This window comes from Trachemys scripta, chromosome 9, assembly GCF_013100865.1.
Source record: "Trachemys scripta elegans isolate TJP31775 chromosome 9, CAS_Tse_1.0, whole genome shotgun sequence".
NCBI lineage: Eukaryota > Metazoa > Chordata > Testudines > Emydidae > Trachemys > Trachemys scripta.
Genome location: NC_048306.1, coordinates 58714548 through 58735110, shown reverse-complemented (window position 1 = coordinate 58735110; position 20563 = coordinate 58714548). Strand labels below are relative to the sequence as shown.

At 44.1% G+C, this 20563-nt stretch overlaps 1 protein-coding gene across 1 annotated transcript in view; it reads left to right on the top strand.

Moving 5' to 3' along the window:
- Window positions 1-20563, top strand: part of LOC117882592 — a 353010-nt gene that overhangs the window by 174167 nt on the left and 158280 nt on the right. The window contains 1 exon segment of the mRNA XM_034781083.1: window positions 2078-2207. Coding sequence (XP_034636974.1) covers window positions 2078-2207 — 130 coding nt within the window.

The following is a 20563-nucleotide window of genomic DNA, read 5'->3' as shown; positions in this document are numbered from 1 at the left end:
GCCCAGCTGAAGCAAAGCTTGCGTTTTTCTAAGGAGCAGTTAGTATAGTATTTGGCCCATAGCTTCTGCTGTAACAGAAATTGTAGTGTGCACAGCACAATAATGTCTTCTACCCTGTTTACAACTAAATATCATAGACATCATGCTTGGTATTTGCATTTCTGTGCTTTGCCTATTTTGCGCTGTCTTGTCATTTGAAGTGGGTGTGCCCCCGGTGGGGCTTTATTGTTATTGTCTAAACAAATAGACGCTGCTTGGCTTAATTTGCACAGGATTTACTCTGTTACACTGGAGATGGCGATTGGTGGGAAAGCATTGGCTCTGGTCTCTGTATTCCAAGAGAGTAAACCCCGTGGACTGGAACGGAAGAGTATCGCTTTCAGCTACCTGAGCAGTGTGGTTGCTTTGCTTTTTTTCTTTCAGAAGAACATAGTCATTTTGCTAAGAACCAGTTTTCTTAAAGAAGCCATTGGCAGGAAGCCAGGTCTGCATGACATCCCTGGTTACTTACGGTATTGTAGGTGAACAAGGAAGCAAAGATTATGCTTGTGGTGACAGACCAGTGTACTAGCAGGAAAGGAGAAGGATCCTAGTATGAATACTGGATTTCTGTATTCCAGACCTTTATTTCGGTGATGGATGAGACTATTGTTGCTACGAAAAGCTCAGAAGTAGTAAAGGAAAAGGACAGTAATGGTAGTGGGCTGGGGGCTTGCCATACCCATGAGACCAACCCTTTCTGGCCTGCTGCTGTCAAATTAATTTCATTTACACTTGCAGTCACTAATATTCTACCCAGTGCACAGCAGCGAGAGATACGAGATAGAGAAATAATAAAAATGAAACAGAAAAAAATATGCAATGAAAGCAAACTTAGCTTGTGCTCCAGTAACTCCAGCGTTTGGTGTCTTTGATCACATTGCATATTGTGCTAAGATCCTGGATGATCTATAATGTGATAGGGTTTCATCAATTTGTAGCATGGTACATGTCATCTGTGTTCCCTGATGAACTAGTAGAGGGATACTCAGTTTGCAGCATTCCTTTGGCTCCTTAGTGAACCGAGTATTCTGGCTCCAGCAGGTCATTTCCACATCCTATTGATTGAAAGTGCTGCTTGTTCAATCTCATGAGATCTACTTATGCTATCTCATACTGAGTTCAGCATACTTTCACCGCATATCATGATGGCCGGGTCCTCCAGGTCTGTTTCCTCCCCACCTATTGAATTGCTGAGCTTTAGTGTGAATTCTACTGGGAAGAAAGGATCTATTCTAAGACTGATACGGCTCAATCTACCACATCCTGTTTCCATTACCAAGTTCAAGTTGACAGCTGTTAGTTCCTATTTCAAGGCATTGGGGGATGGATCGGGCTGAACATGTCTTGCTATGGAAAAAGTTCCAAAAAAATAAAAGGTTTTCTTGCAATAGCAATAAACAAAGCAAATGAACTTTCCTTTCAGGATTTTTTTTTTTGGGGGGGGGAGGGGGTTGGGCAGGTGAAAACTGCCTTTTCTCTTGGTGAATGTCCCTCTTCCATTTTTATCCATGGAGAAAGCTGCTTTCACTGGCAAAACAGGCTCTGATTAATTTTTATTGGGTAAAAATTTCATGGGATGAATTAGTCCATATTTGGAATAGTCCATATAATGCTCAGTTTTCAAAAGAAATCTCTTGTCTTTTTTCTTCTTCCTTCACAAGGTGTTTAACAGAAGGGAAATAATTTCATGTTTTTCTAGGGCAAAACAGATGCTAGTTAAGAATGACAGGGTACCTATTAAAATGTTGTCTGTGCAAGACGGCATCATGGCTCAGTTAACCTTTTCTTCTGTCCCTGTCACCTTGGAGCTCTGTCCTCTCCATCACTGTTTGAATCTCCATTTTAAAGAAGAGGCTCTTTTTGATGGGACAGACCCATCTCCCTAACTATAAATCACCTGATCCTGCAAATCCTTATCTTACTCACACTAGCAATCACTACAGCTGGAAGGAAATGTTTCAGGATGAAGCCCATAATTCGTACTTCTGGGTACCTAAGCTTAATGTCGCCTTTGTTTTCCTTTTCTTTCTTGCAGGCTAGAATGAGTCTGTCCATAACTTCTCCAGTTGCCTTTGAGATTCTTCCCCTGAAGTTGCATCCATTTTCCCAGAGCACCCCAACAGGCTTAGACTGCGTGGGCTGGAGACGGCGTATCTCATTTCCTGGTGTGTATGCTGCAGTCTTACTTCGACAACTGTTGTGCAAGAATTAATTTCTGTTTCATTGAATACAGAAACTGGATAGTATTGGCAATATCATCCAATTCTGTTATATTAATGAATGTGCCCTTACAGTTCACATATCCTCAGGCTAAAGCTGTGCAGTTAAGGCTCTTTCTGCGGGTGGCTCCTACTACCAGCATATTACAGATGGAGCAAGAGTAACTCACTATATCTCTCTAGGTCCTGTCAGTGGATTTGAAAGTTTGAATGCATCCTCAGTACTTACAGCCCTTGTAGCAATAACAATGCAACCAAATGTCATCTTTCATAGTATAAGCTAATCACCGTGAAGGGCAGGAAGGATTTTTTTCTCCATCTAAACATTGCAGTGTTGATTAGGTGCACCTTGCAAGCTTTGCATCAGGTGTTGGATGTGGCTGAAGCCAGGATACTTGAATGAATGGTCTGATGCAGTGTAATAAGTCCTACTTTTCTTCATCAATGCATTCTCTGTGCTCACTCAACTAAGTAAGGACACGTCTCAGTAACTGTCCTGGTGCATCTTGGGAATGAGTATTATGTCTGTGAGTAAAGAGGAGGTTTAGGGGAAAGGGGATGCTCCTAATACTTGACACAAACCCAGAAGTTCTCTTTTTTAGGTAGTTCAGTGGCCCTGGTTTTTGTAGTATCTGAGCACCTGACAATCGTTGTTAACTTTATCCTCACAACACCTCTGTGAAATAGGGACTCCCAATCTATCTCCATTGTGTAGATGGGGAACTGAGGCACTAAGACCAAGGGACCTGCCCAAGGTTGACACAGGAAAGCTGGGACAGGACAGGTTATTGAACGCAGGTTAAACCTGGGTGTCAGGCTAGTGCCCTAACTACATGACCATCCTTCCTCTCAATGTAGAGGCTTATACTTCGCCACACCAGCACATTATACACTTCCAGAGTTTCAAGCCCTGCATGCTGACAGCTGCAGTGTACCTGTGGTGGCTTCTGCTGGGAGACTGAGAAACCCTGAAGAAAACATCTCCAAGCCAGGTGCTCCTGTCTGCTTAGTCAGGCAGAGATAACCAAAAAGATATGGAAATGGAGAGGAAAGGTCCAGCCATGGGGGCTGCCTTAGGATTCTGATACTTGGGCTGTGCTCTCCCAGAGGATCTGCATGGTTTGTCAGCCATGCCATCTCTGCATGGCTGCAAATCCCTCCCATGTGACATTGACTCCAGAAGGGTAAACCTTGCAGAGTTGCTAACTGCATTGAGTCCTCCCTGTGGGGTCTCTGTGGGAGGGAAGCATTGGGACTTGTTTGAGTTAGTTCTCTCACAGCGTGGAGCAAAATAATGCAATTTGTTGTAAGCATCCCTCACTGCAAGTCACATTGTAAGTGCAAAGTGTGAACCTGCAACTGAGAAAAATAGATCAATAGTAATAATGTAGAGCAAGACTTGGTGGTGAAAGGGGATGTCCTACTGTCCCATGGGAACTTCACCTAGCTCAAGATGATCTCACCTAAATTGCAGGTTTCATTAGGTTCTGACAAACACAACAGAGTGTCTGCTTCATGCTAGCTGGAGATCTTTGGGGTACGATTCTCTAAGTTGGTAAGTAGGCACTAAAACAGCTAAATGAGCCTTGAGGACTAAATGTCTCCAGTATTTAAGAGATCATGTTAAAGGAGGATATGTGCTGTATTTTTATGTGGAATATGCATGAGATCAGATGTCTACTTAATTTCCAGTTACTTGAATTTTTAAAAAATTCAAATGCAAGCCTCACACTTTATTAAACAGGTTCTTGTGTTCTCCAGATAACCATATCTGCAGAAAGATAAGCTGATAACTCTAGCAGTTTCAGAGTGGGATGCAGAAAGAACATTATGTAGAAGATTTTCAAAGGCACCGTTGGCAGCTAGGCACCTAACTCCTATTTACAGGCAGTGGGAATTGGGCACAGAAATGCCATTTGTGCCTTTGAAAATCTCCCCCTATGATTTCAGCAATATAGTCACCCTGATAAACTTAACACTGGGTATACAGACTTTAATCCTTATCAGGATGACCGACATCTGCACTAATCATCTACTTAAGCAGAGTATTACGAACAGCTGGGTTAAAAATTGTTTGCTTTATGGTGGTTAGTAAAATTCAAACACAGAGGCTGCGGATTAGCCCTGGAGACCAGAAAACAAACTATTTCTTATCACAATGTCACCCCCTCCCTCCTTTGCTCTGCCGACAATGATGGCGTTTATTGCCAGCCTGTGTGCTATTCCCACAAGCACCTTTATGATTTTTCCCCTACTGCCGCTTAGGCTTGGGAAGAACTCCCCAATACAATTCACAAAGCTGCTGCCTTAGCCTGTTTCAAATCCCTACCTTTGCTGAGATGTCTACAGATCACAGTAGCGACCTGTGTCTACTGACATCACTTATAACTCTGTTACCTTGTCTTGCCTCCATCCTGAGTGTTAGTTTATTCACCAGTTGCATATTGTTTAAATCTTAGGCTCTGATTGTGAGCATTCTGGAGCTTGTCTGTGTTTTGCCTAGTCAAATAAAACCCTAATCCCTATTTGGGATCCTTTAGGCACTGCCACAATAGAAATAAATAATACTAATGTTCTGAGTGCAGCTGGCCCAGAGAACTTGAAATTCATAGTAGCCCCCAGTGGGGGGTATTTATATGGAAATAGTTGAAACTTTATTATTATTTTTTTAAGTAAAATGAAAAGTGAATTTGGACTGACCAATAGGTGGTGCCCTGGGTTTTTAGAAAACACTTCCCCAGCAAAAGGGACCATTAAAGTTGCATCTTCTGGAGGCACAGAATATTCTGAGATCAGCAGTGAATACGAGTGAATGTTTAATGTTATGACCTACACATGAACCTCAGGAATTCTGCTTGAAGCTGCAGCAAACTGGAATGAAATGCCACAAAACCTTTTCATAGTAACAAAATCCTCTGGAGAGGGTAAGACGCTTTTCCTAGCGTTGCCATCTCAGTGATCAACTACTACTAGGGCTTCATGTAAAAGGTGTGTGTGTGTGTGTGTGTGTGTGTGTGTTAGGGTGACCAGACAGCAAGTGTGAAAAATCGGGATGGGGGTGGGGGTAATGGAAGCCTATAGAAGAAAAAGACCCCAAAATCGGGACTGTCCCTATAAAATCAGGACATCTGGTCACCATAGTGTATGTTTGTGTTTGCTTGCCCATTTTCATCCTGGTAGGATATTTCTCTGAAGCCAGTAAGAAAACTAACCCATTTGACTGGGCAATGCTCCAGGCTCACTGGTGAATCTTAAGATCAAAAACATCTTGGATGCAGCTGCAGTATAAAAATATGTACATTTCATTTCTTACACAGCTCTGTTTTTATAATTGCTGCCCTGGACAGAGCTGTGGGTTATTTATAACAAAATTGAATATGACTGTTTACCAGATCTTTTTAAAATCATTTAATATTTATTCTTGACTTTAAAGTTTAAATAGCTTCTGTATTAATAATAATTTAATTCATGGAAAGCCACTGTATACACTGATGCAAGGAAAATGGAGGCCTCCTGCAGTTGTGTTGTGTGTGGCCAGGTGATGGATTTTGGTAAAATCCCCACTTCCAGAATCTGCTCCTTGCATCAGGTTGGGCAGGGGGCTCTACAGAGGCTTCTGTGAGTTTGGAAATTTCCTAAACTTCCCTCCAGTCCTCCTTGTATGGCAGGATGATGGCCATGATGCATGGCATTCATTGAGGGTGCATGATTAATGCAGGGGAAATTGTGTGATCTTCATCCATGCTTCTATCCCTTGTACTAGGACAAGAGTATGCTGTGCATGGTCTTCTAACAATTTAGATCCTTCTGGGATAATTGAGATGCAGAAGTTTGAATCTTTCCTCTTAGAGACTCTAGAGGTTGGGGTCGGACAGTTAATTGCATGTTCCAAGGGTGGTTTCTTGTAAGGTTCTGCAAAGTTCCAATCTGTCATCCTGTAACAGGGCGGGACTCACCCCTGCAGCTCCTCCTGCTGGTGTCCTGGGAATTAGCTCTTTTTCCAGCTCTGGAGCGCCCTCTGCAGGCCGGTGTCTCCCGCTGCCGCTGGCCCCCATGTCCCTCCCAGGACCCAATGCCCCTTGTCTTTGGGGTGCTGCCCCCTGGCAATACCCCCACAGTCTCAGGGTCTCCCCACCCTGCCTCAGTCGTGGGCTACTGCCAGTCACCATCTAGCCCCCGCTCACTGGGGCAGACTGCAGTGTAAAAGCCACTCATCATAGGCAAGCGGGGTTTGGACCTGCTGCCTCTGCCTACCCGTGGGCTGCCCCCTGCAACCTCAGTACCAAATTGGCCTTCCACTAGGCCGCAGCCTGGGGGTTTCCAGGCCCGAACTCCCCAGCTCCCTTGGCCTTCCCCTAGCCCTGCTTCACTCCAGGTACCTTCTCTCAGCTCCCTGCAGCCAGGTCCCTCCCTCTCAAAGCTAGAGGGAGTCTCTGCCAGCTCCTGGCTCCCTGGCCTTTTATAGGGACAGGTATGGCCTGATTGGGGTGTGGCCACAGCTGTGGCTATTTCCCCAATCAGCCTAGTAGCTGCTTTCTCCCAGCCAGAGCCCTCCCCAGGGCTGCTTTTAACCCCTGTTCCTCAGGAGTGGGGCAGCTGCTCCACTACATACCCCTTTGTTCAATGAGGCCTGTAGGGATGCTTATGAGACACTAGTAGGTGGAGGAGATGCAGCTCTAACTCCCTTTTACTAAAAATCAGTTGCTTGTGTATTGTTTTCCCTATGTGCGGTGGAGTCTGAATGAAAATGTGTTTGTTGAGCCTTAGTCCAGATAAGTGTAGGGTGATACTGATAGGTGGTTGTGCTCTGCAAAGGTTATTGAGGGAGATAGGACCATGGTTTGTCAAGGAGATTTGCAATCTGCAGTGGAACTCCTGACTCTCTGGCCGCTCTGGGAATCTAAGGTGGCATTGATTGCTACACTAAGTGCTTTTGCCATTAGTGTTTAGTTAGATGGTTATGACCTTTCCTCTCCAGTTGATGCCTGGCAACAGTTACCCGTGCCGCTGTGACTGGATTACGTCAGTGTACCATAGGTGATGGTACATTTAAAAATAAATTGGGAGCTTCGGTGAGTGCAGTACACAGATGTCCACTTGCTTAGCAAAGTCGACCATAGGGCATATATCACAACTCTTCTCCAGGGGCTCTGCTGGCTTCCTACCCATTACCTTCTGCAATTCCAGGTATTGAATTTGATCTATGAATCCTTTATGTTTTGGGCCATATATTCCTGAGAAACTGTGTCTCAGTACACTGCCTCAGAGGACAAGATCAACTTGTCTGGAGACTGGGAGCAAAATTCAGGTTCTGATCCTAGTTGCAAACATCCTAGATCCACAAACAGTTTGCAGACCTGAGATGAGATTAGTTGAAAAGTTCATTCCCCTCCCTGTCAGCTGGCCCATCTCTCCCTCCCTCTCCCTTCCTCCACCAGGACCGAACCCCAGCATTATTGTTGCTCTCTTCAGGTGGGCCAGTTGCCTCTCACCTTGCCAGCACTTCCCTTTTCTGAGGCTGAGTACTCTCGCCCAGACTTTCAGGGGGTGTTATGTGAATTGTCCTCCCATCATTTGGCTTCTGGGGTGGCATCCTGGAATAGCCCACTGTGCACACACAAATTGTTGGAGTCTTTGGGGTGGTCCAGGAAAATACCTGCCTCTTTCCGTTATAGGGTGAGTGAGAGAAGAAGGGAAACATTTCCTCTATCGTTACAGCTGGCTACCAGGCTCACCACAGGAGTATTGACACTGCATAAGACTTAACACATTCACTAATATCTGCGCACTGGGGATTATGGGAGTCTATGATGCTAGCAGTTTCCTAAAGTAGAAAAGGGAGTGTTTTTCCATCTCCCACTCCAATGTGTGAGTACAAGGGAGGACAGGAAACACCGGTTTCTGCTTCTCCTCTCATCAAGACTCTGGTGGATTGGCGAGAGCAGCCCAAGCCTGATTTCTAGAAAATGTGAAGAAGCAGCTACTTGGCACCCTCTGAAGGTCCCAAAGAGGGGCTACTGGGCCCAGTACAAAGAAGAGAGGGAGGGCTGGTCACTGACCTCCTAGAAGAGAGGAATGGTGAGATTTTGAGGGGGCCATGGTTTGAAGAATGGATGGATAAGAGTGTTAGGAGAGTCCTGAGGAGATGACTGTCCTGATGGTTTTGGTCCAAGGAAACCTGTTAGGGTTGTTCCGTTGTCAGACTGCCATGAAACATTTGGATGATGTAGTCCAGGTGAACCAAAATCAACAGAGTTTGCTCTCTCCTCATGGGTGAATGTAGAGAGGAGAAATGTCAGATCTAAAGGCCACCATTGAAACCGACGTAAATGTTTTATAAAAGGATGCATCTTATGCCACACTTGCTGTGAATAATAAAACAGGGCTGTGTCTAGAATCAAGTGTTGGAACTCAGTGTGAACGAAACAAAACATAATGGCAGCTGGAGAGTTCCTACCTGAGGAATGGTTTCTCTAAGGACTTTCTGAAGTAACGTGTTACCGCAGTGGCTGGTTTGCCTTGCCCTCTAGGCAAATGGAGCATCCCTCATGTTCTCAGGAACAGCTGACACACAGCCTTCAATATGAAAACCTCTTTCAGCTGACCAAGACAGCACGGGTATCAGCTATTCTGTTTGATAAGGGCCTGTCACACTGGGAAAATTTCCTCCCAAATTCAAACTGGCTCTGCTAAGCCAGTTTTAAAACTGTTCACGGTTGAAGTGTAGACCTGATTTAGGGGGATAGGATCACTCTTAATGAACCAGATGAGACCTCCTTATTCTCGTAACCAGTTCATACTTCCTAAGCCTGGTCTCCACTATTTCTCCAGCAAGTTTTAACGCTGGCCCAGCTGAACCAATTTTAAAACCAGGTTGAATTTGTTTGGAAATTTCCTCTGTGTAGACCAGCCTTAAGAACCAAAGGATATTTAACTTTACTGTCCTCCGACAACCCAAGAGATGAACTAAAGAATGGTGCCTCTGGGTACACTTCAGCTGCTCACCAGGGTGCACAGCAGCATCAGTACTGGTGCTGGCATGAGCCCTGAGCTTGCTCCCTTCTTGCCAGTGGTGAGAGAACTACCTGACATTGCTCTGGCCATGGCATCTGGGGAACCTGGCCCATTTTTATTTTCGTATAAGCCCCATGGATAGGGAGTTTTTACGTCTGCATTAACTAGACACACCGAGAGCAGTGTCAGTGTAAGCAGAGTTAGGGATTCGCTTAGTGAGATGACCTGCTTGAGTACAGGAAAATGTTTTTTCAGCAGAGAGACTGTTTGTTTGCTCAGCATCCTGTGGCTGACTTCCATCCTGTTTTCCCAGCAATGGATAGGCTGTTACGCTCACACTGGGCAACAGTTAATGTGAAGATGTTTGACAACTGCTGGAGAAATCTATTCAAGGGGAGAAACAATAGCTTAATAAGAGGCCTTCATTATATCTTATAAATATTTAGCAGTCTTGTAGTTTGGCTAAATAACAAGATAGGCTGTTTTACTCACATAGTTTTTTGCGTTTTTTCTTCTTGAAGGGCAAAGTGGTTATGAAACCGACATTATAGAACAAAAAAAGTGTGTGTGTGTGTGTGGGTGGGTGCGCACGTGTGTGTGTTCTCACTCGCACACCTTAAAAGCTAGTGCTGTAGCTTGAAATGTCAATTCCTTCTCCTTTTAACCATGGAGCGGGTATTATAGAGTTTAAATGGTTGGAAGCTAATTGCAATGTCATCTGTATTTTGCACTCTGTCTATAAATCATAGAAAGATTAAATGGATTTAAGATTGACATACTGCATCTAATCTTAACCACCAGTGTTTGCTCTGGCAATGTGTACTCTCTCAAAGATTGCCACATGTTTCATATATTGAAAGCTGTGCTAGCTGGTTCCCAGTGTGAAACAGTACTGCGTACCTGTTTATTAGAGAGCATTTAAATGGGAACGTGTGCACTACCTACCTAGGGAAAAATGTTTTTGTATATCTACAAAACCTTTCTTATCCATTTTTTAATTGGAAAAGTGAAAGAAAATCCTAGAAAACTATAAACGGCTGTGTAGACAATCCACTTGCCTCCCTCCCCCAAATTAGCCATCTTCAAACACATAAGACAAAAATAGGTGAACACAGTGGCTATTTGATTAAGCTCTCCTGGACAAAGGTTGCCTTCTTGTTACGTGTGGTACGGCATCTCGCACAACAGGGCCCTCATCTGTGACTGGAGTTCATAGGCCCTGCTACAATACAGATAATACTCTATCCCACCTTTGTGCAGAAATGTGTTAGTAGATGGCATCTCTCTAAGGTGGGATGGGGTTCCTGAGTGGGATTTCTGCAGCCATGCTTTATAGTATTTATATATTCCTTACATTGTATTAAAATATGCCTATCCAGTTACACCATGAGGTCACTATTTTATTATTACTATTACAATAGCACCTACAGGTTCCACCGGAGATTAGGGACCCATTGTGATAGGGGTTGTACAAACACATAGTAAGAGTCCCAAGCAGCTTACAGGTTACATAGAAAAGGCAAGCAAAGGGTGGGAAGGTAAACAAAGGAGCACAGAGAGAATGATTTACAGCAGATTAGTGGCAGAGGTGGGAGTATAATCTAGGTCTCCTGATTCCCCATCAAGTGTCCTAGCTACTAGACCACACTTCCGCTCTGATGCACTCTAGCTATACTGATGCATCCGAAGAAGTGAGGTTTTTACTCACGAAAGCTCATGCCCAAATAAATCTGTTAGTCTTTAAGGTGCCACCAGACTCCTTGTTGTTTTAGCTATACTTAGTGTGTGTAACCCCACTATCGATATTTGTTCTTGTTATATGTCCCCATCAATCAATGCTTCTTTTAGTGTGTGTTATAATATGAGCAATTCTGGTTAGATTTGACTGGACAGCAAAGAGGAGTAGTTCTATTTCAGTCAACTTGAGAATACAGGGACATTTCTATATTGAGAGACACAGTAGGGTGCATGTATTCAAATATGAAACCACAGGTGTCTTTCATTTTTCTGTATTTAAAAGATAATTTAATGGAACTCCCTCATCCCTAATGGAAGTGGAACATTATTATTGCTGCTACTCCAAGTGCTGCTTATTATAAAGACGTATTGGACTGTTCAAGGACGAGCTATCTGAATGGCTGGACATTGTTAAGTGCTTTGTCATAACCAGAAGTGATGGAATACAAAGGGTTTTCCATTTGAGAAAGCATCCGTGGAATAGAACTCTGTCCCAGGAAAATATTTTCCTGCCCCACTTCTGAGGCAAACCCAACGTGATTTCTATGTCGGAGCAGGAGAAAATGATTGTGGGATAACATCTTTATTTCCCTTTGGTAGAATTATTAAAGCCAAAAATTTCAAACTCTGGTACCTAAGTTAGGGTCCATTCCTAGATCTGTATTTAGGAATCTCAATAATAGTGGCTGCCTGGATTTTGACTGCCTTAGAGCTGATCTGTTGTGCGCTTCAGCTAATCAGAACCCAGATCAGCTTTATCCATAAATTCATTGTTCTGACTTTCCTTTATCACTTTCCGAGACCCTCACCATCGTTTTGCTTTTTCATACACAAAGGCCAGAATGTGTGTATTTTAGTCCATATATCTTATGTTGGATTAAGGAGAACAATGAATGGAGAACAAACACAAAGTCTTATGAGGGAACACTATGTTCACACTGTAACATTCTGCATTTGAACAGAGGCACAAAATGGCAGCTCACAGACTCCTCAGAGAAAACAGATTGTATAGCTGCATAGACCATCATTATGACCGATGTCTTTTCTGAGAAAGAAGGATGAAATGACCTAAGGCTAGCCGCTCCAAATTCTTGACGGGGCCTTTGGAGCAACCAAAGAAAAGTCTTCCTCTAGAGAACCATCCCAGATTTTACACACAGCCTGGTACATGCTGGATCAGGATCCTGGGAGGAACACCAAAGGGGAAAGCGCAAAAATAATCACACTATAGAGTTGTTTTCCTCTTCACAGCCTGTTGTAAAGAGTAACTAATTCTCATAACCCCGGTGAGGGGGGTAAACATTATCCCCATTTTTCAGGTACGGAAACAAAGGTGAAGTGACTCATCCAAGGCTAGAAAGGCAGGCGGCATCAGGGGTGGGATTTTGAACTTGGGGATTCTTGGACCCAACACCTGTTTTCAGACCACTAGACAACACCTCTTTTTAAAATGTCTGTACTCGGCAGGGATTACATGTAAACAGTTAGAAAACTTTGTTTAAGGTTTGCTAAACCAAATCCTCAGATTTCATCCTAGTCTAATAAACCCCCTGAAAAAGGGCACTTTTAAAGACATATCAGTCTGCCCTACTAATGGAAGCATGATGGGGTGGCTGTCGCAGCTGACCCATCTGGTTGAAGGCTTGTCTCTTTTGTTTTACTACAGGGGCCCTTGCCACTTCAGAGCTCCACCCAGGGTGACTGATATGTCTATTACTAATGTCAGCCACGAAGCTATATGTACGAGAGAGATGTGCTTCCATCTCTCAGAGTGTTATGGGAAATGGGAAGCATTAAACTAATAGGCAATTTCCCTGAACATCACCACCAGAAATATCTTACTATCACTGGCAATACAGAGCTGAGGGGCAAGATCTCAAGTTACAATGGTGTAAATCTGGAGTAACTCCACTCCATGCAGGAGCCATAGTGCCTGAGGCTCCCTCAGCTGCCACTAGTGCCTGGAATCTTGTGGGTAGAGGAAGGGGGCAGCAGACTGTGGGCCTGATTCTGGTCTTACACCCGTGTAAACTAGGAATAACTTCGTTGAAGTCGATCAGGTTCCACTGATGTGAAATAGATGGAAGTAATGGGATATCAGGTTGTCTGTCTGCAATAATGTACCTTCCTTTGACTCGTAGGCTTGAGAATTTCGGTCCCCTCAGCACAACTCTCATGGGCTGACCTGGCCCCATGAAAATACTCATGATACACCATAAAGGGTGCCGGCTTTGCTAACTGTAAGTTCCCTTCTTTTTATATAAACAAAAAATGTGAAATCCTCATTTCTCACTGGGGTGAGCAGTTTTGCACAATCTCTGCTACAGTGCAAACCATGTGCTGCTAGCTTATTTTTTAAAAGTGTTTGACAAAACTGCTGCCTCAAGGCAGGATTTTTGATGGGTGTGGCAAAGGGAGGCTCATCTGGAAGTGTCCCTTTGCACAGGAACCTGTGCCATGCTTCAAAGCTCTTGGGGACAGAATAGTTGTTGCTCCATCTTCCAGGAAAACGGCATCCCTGCAGATCACCTCTTCTTTCCATGCTATCAACGTACTCTAGCACTTGGAAGCTAATGAGCATATTTTAATTAACTAAGAAAAGAGAGTCAATCATTCCATTTAACTTGGGTCTTCTGCAAGCAATCACATAACTGAACAGAGAGACCATCCCGGTTTTTACAGAATGGGAGTGGATGATAAATGATATTATTCAAAGCTCACATGCTCACAGCAGCAGCCTCACTGAATCCCAATCTGCTGTTCCAGCTTTGAGCATTTATTTTTCATTTTCAATTCTTGTTCTAAGTACTTAAACTAGTTTTTAATAGCAGTAGCAGCAGCCAATACTGACCATGATTAGTTTGCATGTTAAGTCCTTTCTGAGTGTTCTCCGGGGAAGCAGATAAGACAAGGTCTTTCTCGCTTGGGCCTTTTAAAAATGCATGAATTCTGCTGTCCCCATTTATGGTTTAATCTGACAGTTCTGTGGGACTGGAAATGAAGATCTCTGTCCCACCCTGGGTTTTTTAATGCATCAAGACTGGCTTTAGTACAAATCTGCTTCTGGAAACTGCAGCTGAAAGCTTTTCAGCTGCCACAGAGGGAGCCTCCTTAGTGGACCCCTATGATGTCAGGTTGCATCGTGCAGCCGACTAGCGGGGAAGGGGCTAGGAATGCAGCTCAGCCCTTAGACAGCAGTACCAGGTACCACTGCCCTGAGTGCAGCCACAGAGTGCTCAGCCTCTTTCCTCCTCCAGCACAGCAGAGCCCTTGGCTCTCACTTTTACCTGTCTGCATGAGGACCCAGCAATGCCCCAGCGAGTCCAGTGGGGCACACAGTGGAGAAAATTGCAGTAGCAGTGGAAGCTCTGGGCTCTCTCCGGGTTCAGATTCGGACAGCAGCGGGATAGTGTGCGGTGGTGGTGGGATGAGAGGCGTACTATCAAGATACTGGAGTCTGGAGAGTCTCCATTCAGCTACAGGTAAGAGAAACTCTTTTATTGCTACGTGATATTGCATTGACCTTGAGAAACAAAATCAGACCGTCTGGGGAAATTCCATAAGTTGGAAATGGGCTGTTGGTCTCTTAGTTGTAAGTCAAATGACAGTGAACCCCAAAATACTTCTTGGATCAGGTAGGAAGAAATGGGTTCTTAAAGGCTGCAGAAACGTTGCTTAGACTCTCACCAACTCAAAGCTATCTTTTCTCTTTGGAATGGCCTTTCTCTTTGCACTATAAATATACAGAGTCCAGTGCTGGCATTTTTCTGTTTAAATGACAATGTGGAGTGCATCTCCTCTTTTATAAAATGCCCAGATGATGTGCCGTACAATAGAAGAGGGACAGCAGGGTTTGCATTCTAGCACACCGAGGATAGGGAAAGCAAGGCATTTGAGCTGACTGTACAAGTTGTGTGTCTATTTTCTCGACTCCTGGTTCGATTCTCTGTGTTCTCAGGATTTTTCAGGGATGTTCACTCCTGCCTGCATATGTAATTCTCGTTGTTTGGTCACTGCCATGTGCGTTTAGGGTCTGGACACATGAGCTGTGAGCCTGGGAAGAAGACTATCATTCCTGGCTGAAAGTTTAGCGGGGAGGGCGCAGCAGAGATCGCCTAGCTGTTCGTTTCTTCTCACATTTGTTGCCTGACTGTTGCAGGCTGGGGAGATTTTGAGCAGGGCTGCAGCAAACTAGTTTCTTCCTTAAGCTAATTCAGACAAGTGTCTCCAAGCATGTCAGCTGACTGCCATTTTCCAGGCAGCATTGCTCTGTGCTACCAGCCAGAGGCGTGCCTAGTAGAAATTTTAGCTGTGGTGGTATATCTTGCCTTAGCTGCATATACCGTTAGTTTATGAAGGGCCTTGTAAAAGCGTTGCTCTGCTGTAAATAGCATGCTGTTCAATAAAATCTTTTTATCGCTGAACAGAGCACAGCTGCACCTGCACTACCCTGTCTGAGGCCCTTGAGCGTTTGCCCCCTCAGGTTTCTTCTTTGGGAAGAGCACTCAGGACTGATCAGATTAAATCAACAGGTGTGAATCGTGCCTAGCACTGGGCTGATACTTTTATTTTTAATTTCAAAGGGTTTTGTGTACACATTCATGTGTGGTACATGGGTGCGGCACAGGCCATTTTGTGGGCACCACATGCATCTAACAGGAAGTGCGGAAGTGAGTGGGGCATGGAGTCAGAGTTTGAGGACTCTGAGGGAGCAACAAATCCAGTTTCATCATTATGTTCTTGATGTAATAGTTTAATAGAAGCAATTCACTGAAACCTAGGACTCCCTGCTCCTCAAGAATACCACCATCAGTCATATTCATAGAGTTTAAGGCCAGAAGGGGCCACTAGATCATCTAGTCTCATCTCCTGTATATCACAGGCCATCAATACTCCCAAGCGCCTGCACACTGAACCTAACAATGGAAGAGAGAACATGTAAATGAGATTCGTAGGTGATTAGATTGTTATGTGCCACAGGCAGAGACCATAAGAATGGCCACACTGGGTCAGACCAATGGTCCATCTAGCTGGGTATCCTGTTTTCCAACAGTAGCGAATGCCAGATGCTTCAGAGGGAATGAACAGAACAGGGCAATTATCGAGTGATCCACCCAGGGGCAGCTCTAGCTTTTTTGCTGCCCCAAGCACGGCAGTCAGGCAGCCTTCGGCGGCATGCCTGCGGGAGGTCCCTGGGCCCGCTGATTCGGCGTACCCGCCGCCGAATTGCCACTGAATCCGCGGGACCGGCGGACCTCCCGCAGGCATGCCGCCGCCGAAGGCAGCCTGACTGCCACCCTCGCAGGGACTGGCAGGGCGCCCCCCATGGCTTGCCGCCCCAGGCATGCACTTGGAGCGCTGGTGCCTGGAGCCGCCGCTGATCCACCCCCTGTCATCCAGTTTCAGCTTCGAGCAGTCAGAAGTTTGGGGAGACCTGAGCTTGGGGTTGCATCCATGATCATCTTGGCTAATAGCCATGGATGGATGTATCGTCCATGAATTTATCTAATTCTTTTTTCAACTCCGTTATAGTTTTGGCCTTCCCAACTATGGCCTCACCACAGATTGTGCATTGTGTGAAGATGTATTTCCTTATGTTTGGTTTAAACCTGCTGCCTATTAATTTCATTGGGTAACCTCTGGTTCTTGTGTTATGTGAAAGGGTAAACAACACTTTCACTTTCTCCACACCATTCATGATTGTATAGACCTCTATCATATCCCACCCTCAGTTGTCTCTTTTCTAAGCTGAGCAGTCCAAGTCTTTTTAATCTCTCCTCATGTGGAAGCTGTTCCAAACCCCTAATCATTTTTGTTGCCCTTCTCTGTATTTTTTCCAATTTTAATGTGTGCGCTTATTTTAGATGGGTTGACCAGAACTGCATGCGATATTCAAAGTGTGGGTGTACCAGGAATTTATATAGTGGTATTATGATATTTTCTGTCCTATTATCTATCCCTTTCCTAATGTTCCTAACATTTAGTTATCTTTTTTGACTGCACATTGAGCAGATGTTTTTCAGACAACTGTCCACGATGACTACAAGATCTCTTTCTTGAGTGGTAACAGCTAATTGAGACCCCATCATTTTGTATGTGTAGTTGGGATGATGTTTTCCAATGTGCATGACTTTGCAGCAATCAACATTGAATTTCGTTTGCCATTTTGTCACCCAGTTTTGTCAGATCTCTTTGTAACTTTGCAGTCAGCTTTGGTCTTAACCATCTTGAGTAATTTTGAATTATCAGCAAACTTTGCCATCTCACTGTTTACCCCCCTGTTCAGATCATTTATGAATAGGAGGCACTGAGGTGCACTAGAGCTCAAGGCCCCTGCAATAGCAGGGAAATGATGAAGTGAGATATACCCAGATAATCGTAGCAAGTGACCTGCATCCGCATGCTGCAGAGGAAGGCAAAAACATCCCCAGGTCACTGCTAGTCTGACCTGGGGGGAAATTCCTTGCTGACCCCACATATAGTGATCGGTTAGACTCTGAGCATGTCAGCAAGCACCTACGAGAGAGAGATTGCTTGATATCTCCTCAGAGCCTGCCCCATCCCGTCCAATGTTCTGACTTCAGCCATGGCCATCTCTGTTGCTTCAGAGGAAGGGGATAAAAAAAACTCCTCATAGAGTACACTGGGAGATGATTCCTTCCTGACCCTTCCTGGTGGATGGCTGAAACCCTGAAGCATGAGCTTTAGGAACATAAGACATAAACCAGAAGTGACCACAAGGCTCTTGAACCCTGTCCCCACCATCACAAGCAAACCTGCCATACAGTTGCACTCAGAAATGTGTCCATCTCTCTCTCAAAATGTATGAAGTTGTTTGTCTCCTCAACTCCTATTAGGAGATTGTTCCAGAACCTCACCACTTCTGATGGTTAGAAACCACCTAATTTCCATCTGAATTTGTTCATGGCTAGTTTGTATCCATTTGTTCTTGAGCCAACATTGTCCTTTAGCTTAAATAGTTCTTCATCCTTCCTGGTATTTGCTCCCCTGCTGTATTTATAGAGAACAGTCCTATCCCATGTCAGCCTTCTTTTTGCAAGACTAAGCAAGCCAAGCTCTTCCAGTCTCCCCTCATAAGATAGGCTCTCCATTCTCCTGATCATCCCAGTAGCGCTTCTGCACCTGTTGCAGTTTCAGTTTATCTTTCTTGAACATGGGTGACCAGAATTATACACAGTATTCCGAATGAGGTCTTACCCATGACTTGTACAGTGGCATTAATACATCTCTGTGTCTACTGGAAATGCCTTGCATAAGCATTGTTTCTATTTGCAAAATGTGTTTAAGGCCACAGAAAGAGTCCATGTCGGAGTTAGGATTAGAACAGTAGACTATGCTTCTCCCTAAAATAATTTGTTTTATTCAGATTTTATTATCTCATTATTCCTGACTGGGGTAATGCTGAAGCTAGTGTGGCCAGCAGCACCAATGTGCTGTTATGGAGCAGCAGAAAAAACAAACCTCAAAGATTTGCATGGAAAGTGTGTGTTTTAAATACGTTAAAGTGTTATCTACTGCAAATCTTAATATTTCATTTTTAAAAAGCACTTGGCCAAGCATGAGACTGCTAGAGTCTGGATTGTAAGATGAGGTTCAAGGCAAGAGTTCTGTGATGGTTTCATGTCATCTCAATCGGTACATGAGGAGATCCTGCTGCATCACTTAGGGAGACCAACATAAGAATGAATAGGAAGTATGTGTGTGCACCAAGCACATTCAGATGCTTCAGAGTTGCAGAAATGGAAGGCTGGAGAAGATGAGTCAGCCTACAGGGAATTAATAGAGGTGTTACACATTTCCAGAATCAGCCTCAACAATTTTGGGTGGGGAACAATATTTCTATCCCACTGCAAAATGCAGTAGACTTTTGTCCATAATGATCTCGCTGCTGTGCTTGGTGCTGGTCTAAGACTTTGGGGAGGGTTACCAAGATGGGATCCAGCCAGAGATGAGTGATAAAGTTTTGGGGGATCTTCAGGAAAAGTGGAATCCAACTGCTTGTGTTGGATTCCATGCACAGTCACTAACATTTAAAATAAATACATAAATAAATAATTGTTTCTTTTAACAAGCTGGAGTTCAAGGGGACCGATCGAAGTTTGTGAGAGACTTTTGGTGAATTTTAAGGCTTTAGGGAACATGAACTGACATCTCCTCTGCGGAGAAAATAAATAGCAGTATTCCCACTTTACAAATAGGGTAAAACTAGTCTTGGTAGAAATCTCCCTCTAGTGTGATCAATAATCAAGTGTGATGTTTTTAAAGGGAATAGATTTTTAAAAATTTGCCATTGGAGGGGAAATGACTAACGAGAAAAAGATCTAACAGGCAAAAGACCCACTGTAACAGCATAAACGTGCACACCAACGTCAGCTGGAGAAGCTATGCAAAGCATTGTTTGGACTTGCATAGGCTCAAATATAGTCTAGTCTTTTTTTATTGTCAGGCCCTGGCATTTTTGGTCTGAATCACTTTCCAGTGTGTTACGTGGAGAACCTCCCTCTCTAAATATAGAGGAAGAATACTTTGCAATTCTATCAAGCTTTCCATTCAAGGATATTAAGGCGCTTTAAAAGCATTAATGAATTAAGCCTGACAACACACCTGTGGGGTATTACTGTCCTTATTTTACTTTATAAATGGGAAACAATGGCACCAAGAGCTTGAGACCCAAATATTTAAAAGTAGCTTGTAATGTTGGATGATTCACTGTTTGGGTGCCTGTCTTAAAATATGTAAAGGTTGATTCTTCCACGAGTGCTGGTCCTTATGTGTATTCCACACTCGGGTACGCATGCACTCCCTGTGCCTCAGACCAGAGTTTCTAGCAAGTCGTGTCCATTGCTCTGCACCTGTACAGTTGCCCTCCTCATGCTCCAAACTGAGGGCATAAGGGGGTGGTCGGACCAACACCACTCCAGTTCCTTCTGACTGCCACATGGCCCAAATTGGAAGCTTTTGTGACTTTAACTATGAATTTTGGGCACCAAAAATTTAGGCACCCAAATTTTAGAACATAAGAATGGCCATACTGGGTCAGACCAATGGTCCATCTGGCCCAGTATCCTGTCTTCCGACAGTGGCCAAGGCCAGGTTCTTCAGCGGGAATTAACAGAACAGGAAATTATCAAGTGAGCCATTCCCTGTCATCCACTCCCAGCTTCAGGCAGTCAGAAGCTAGGGATGCCCAGAGCATGAGGTTGTGTCCCTGACCATCTTGGCTAATAACCATTAATGGACCTATCCTCCATGGACGTATCTAATGCTTTTTAGAACCCTGTTATTGTTTTGGCCTTCACAATATCCCCTGACGAGTTCCACAGATTGACTGCATTGCGTGACAAAATACTTCCTTTTGTTTGTTTAAACCTGCTGCCTATTAATTTCATTGGGTGACCCCTCATTCTTGTGTTATGTAAAGGAGTAAATAACACTTCCTTAATTGTTTCTCCATATCATTCACGATTTTATAGATCTCTGTCATATCCCCCCTTAGTTGTCTCTTTTCCAAGCTGAAAAATCCCAGTCTT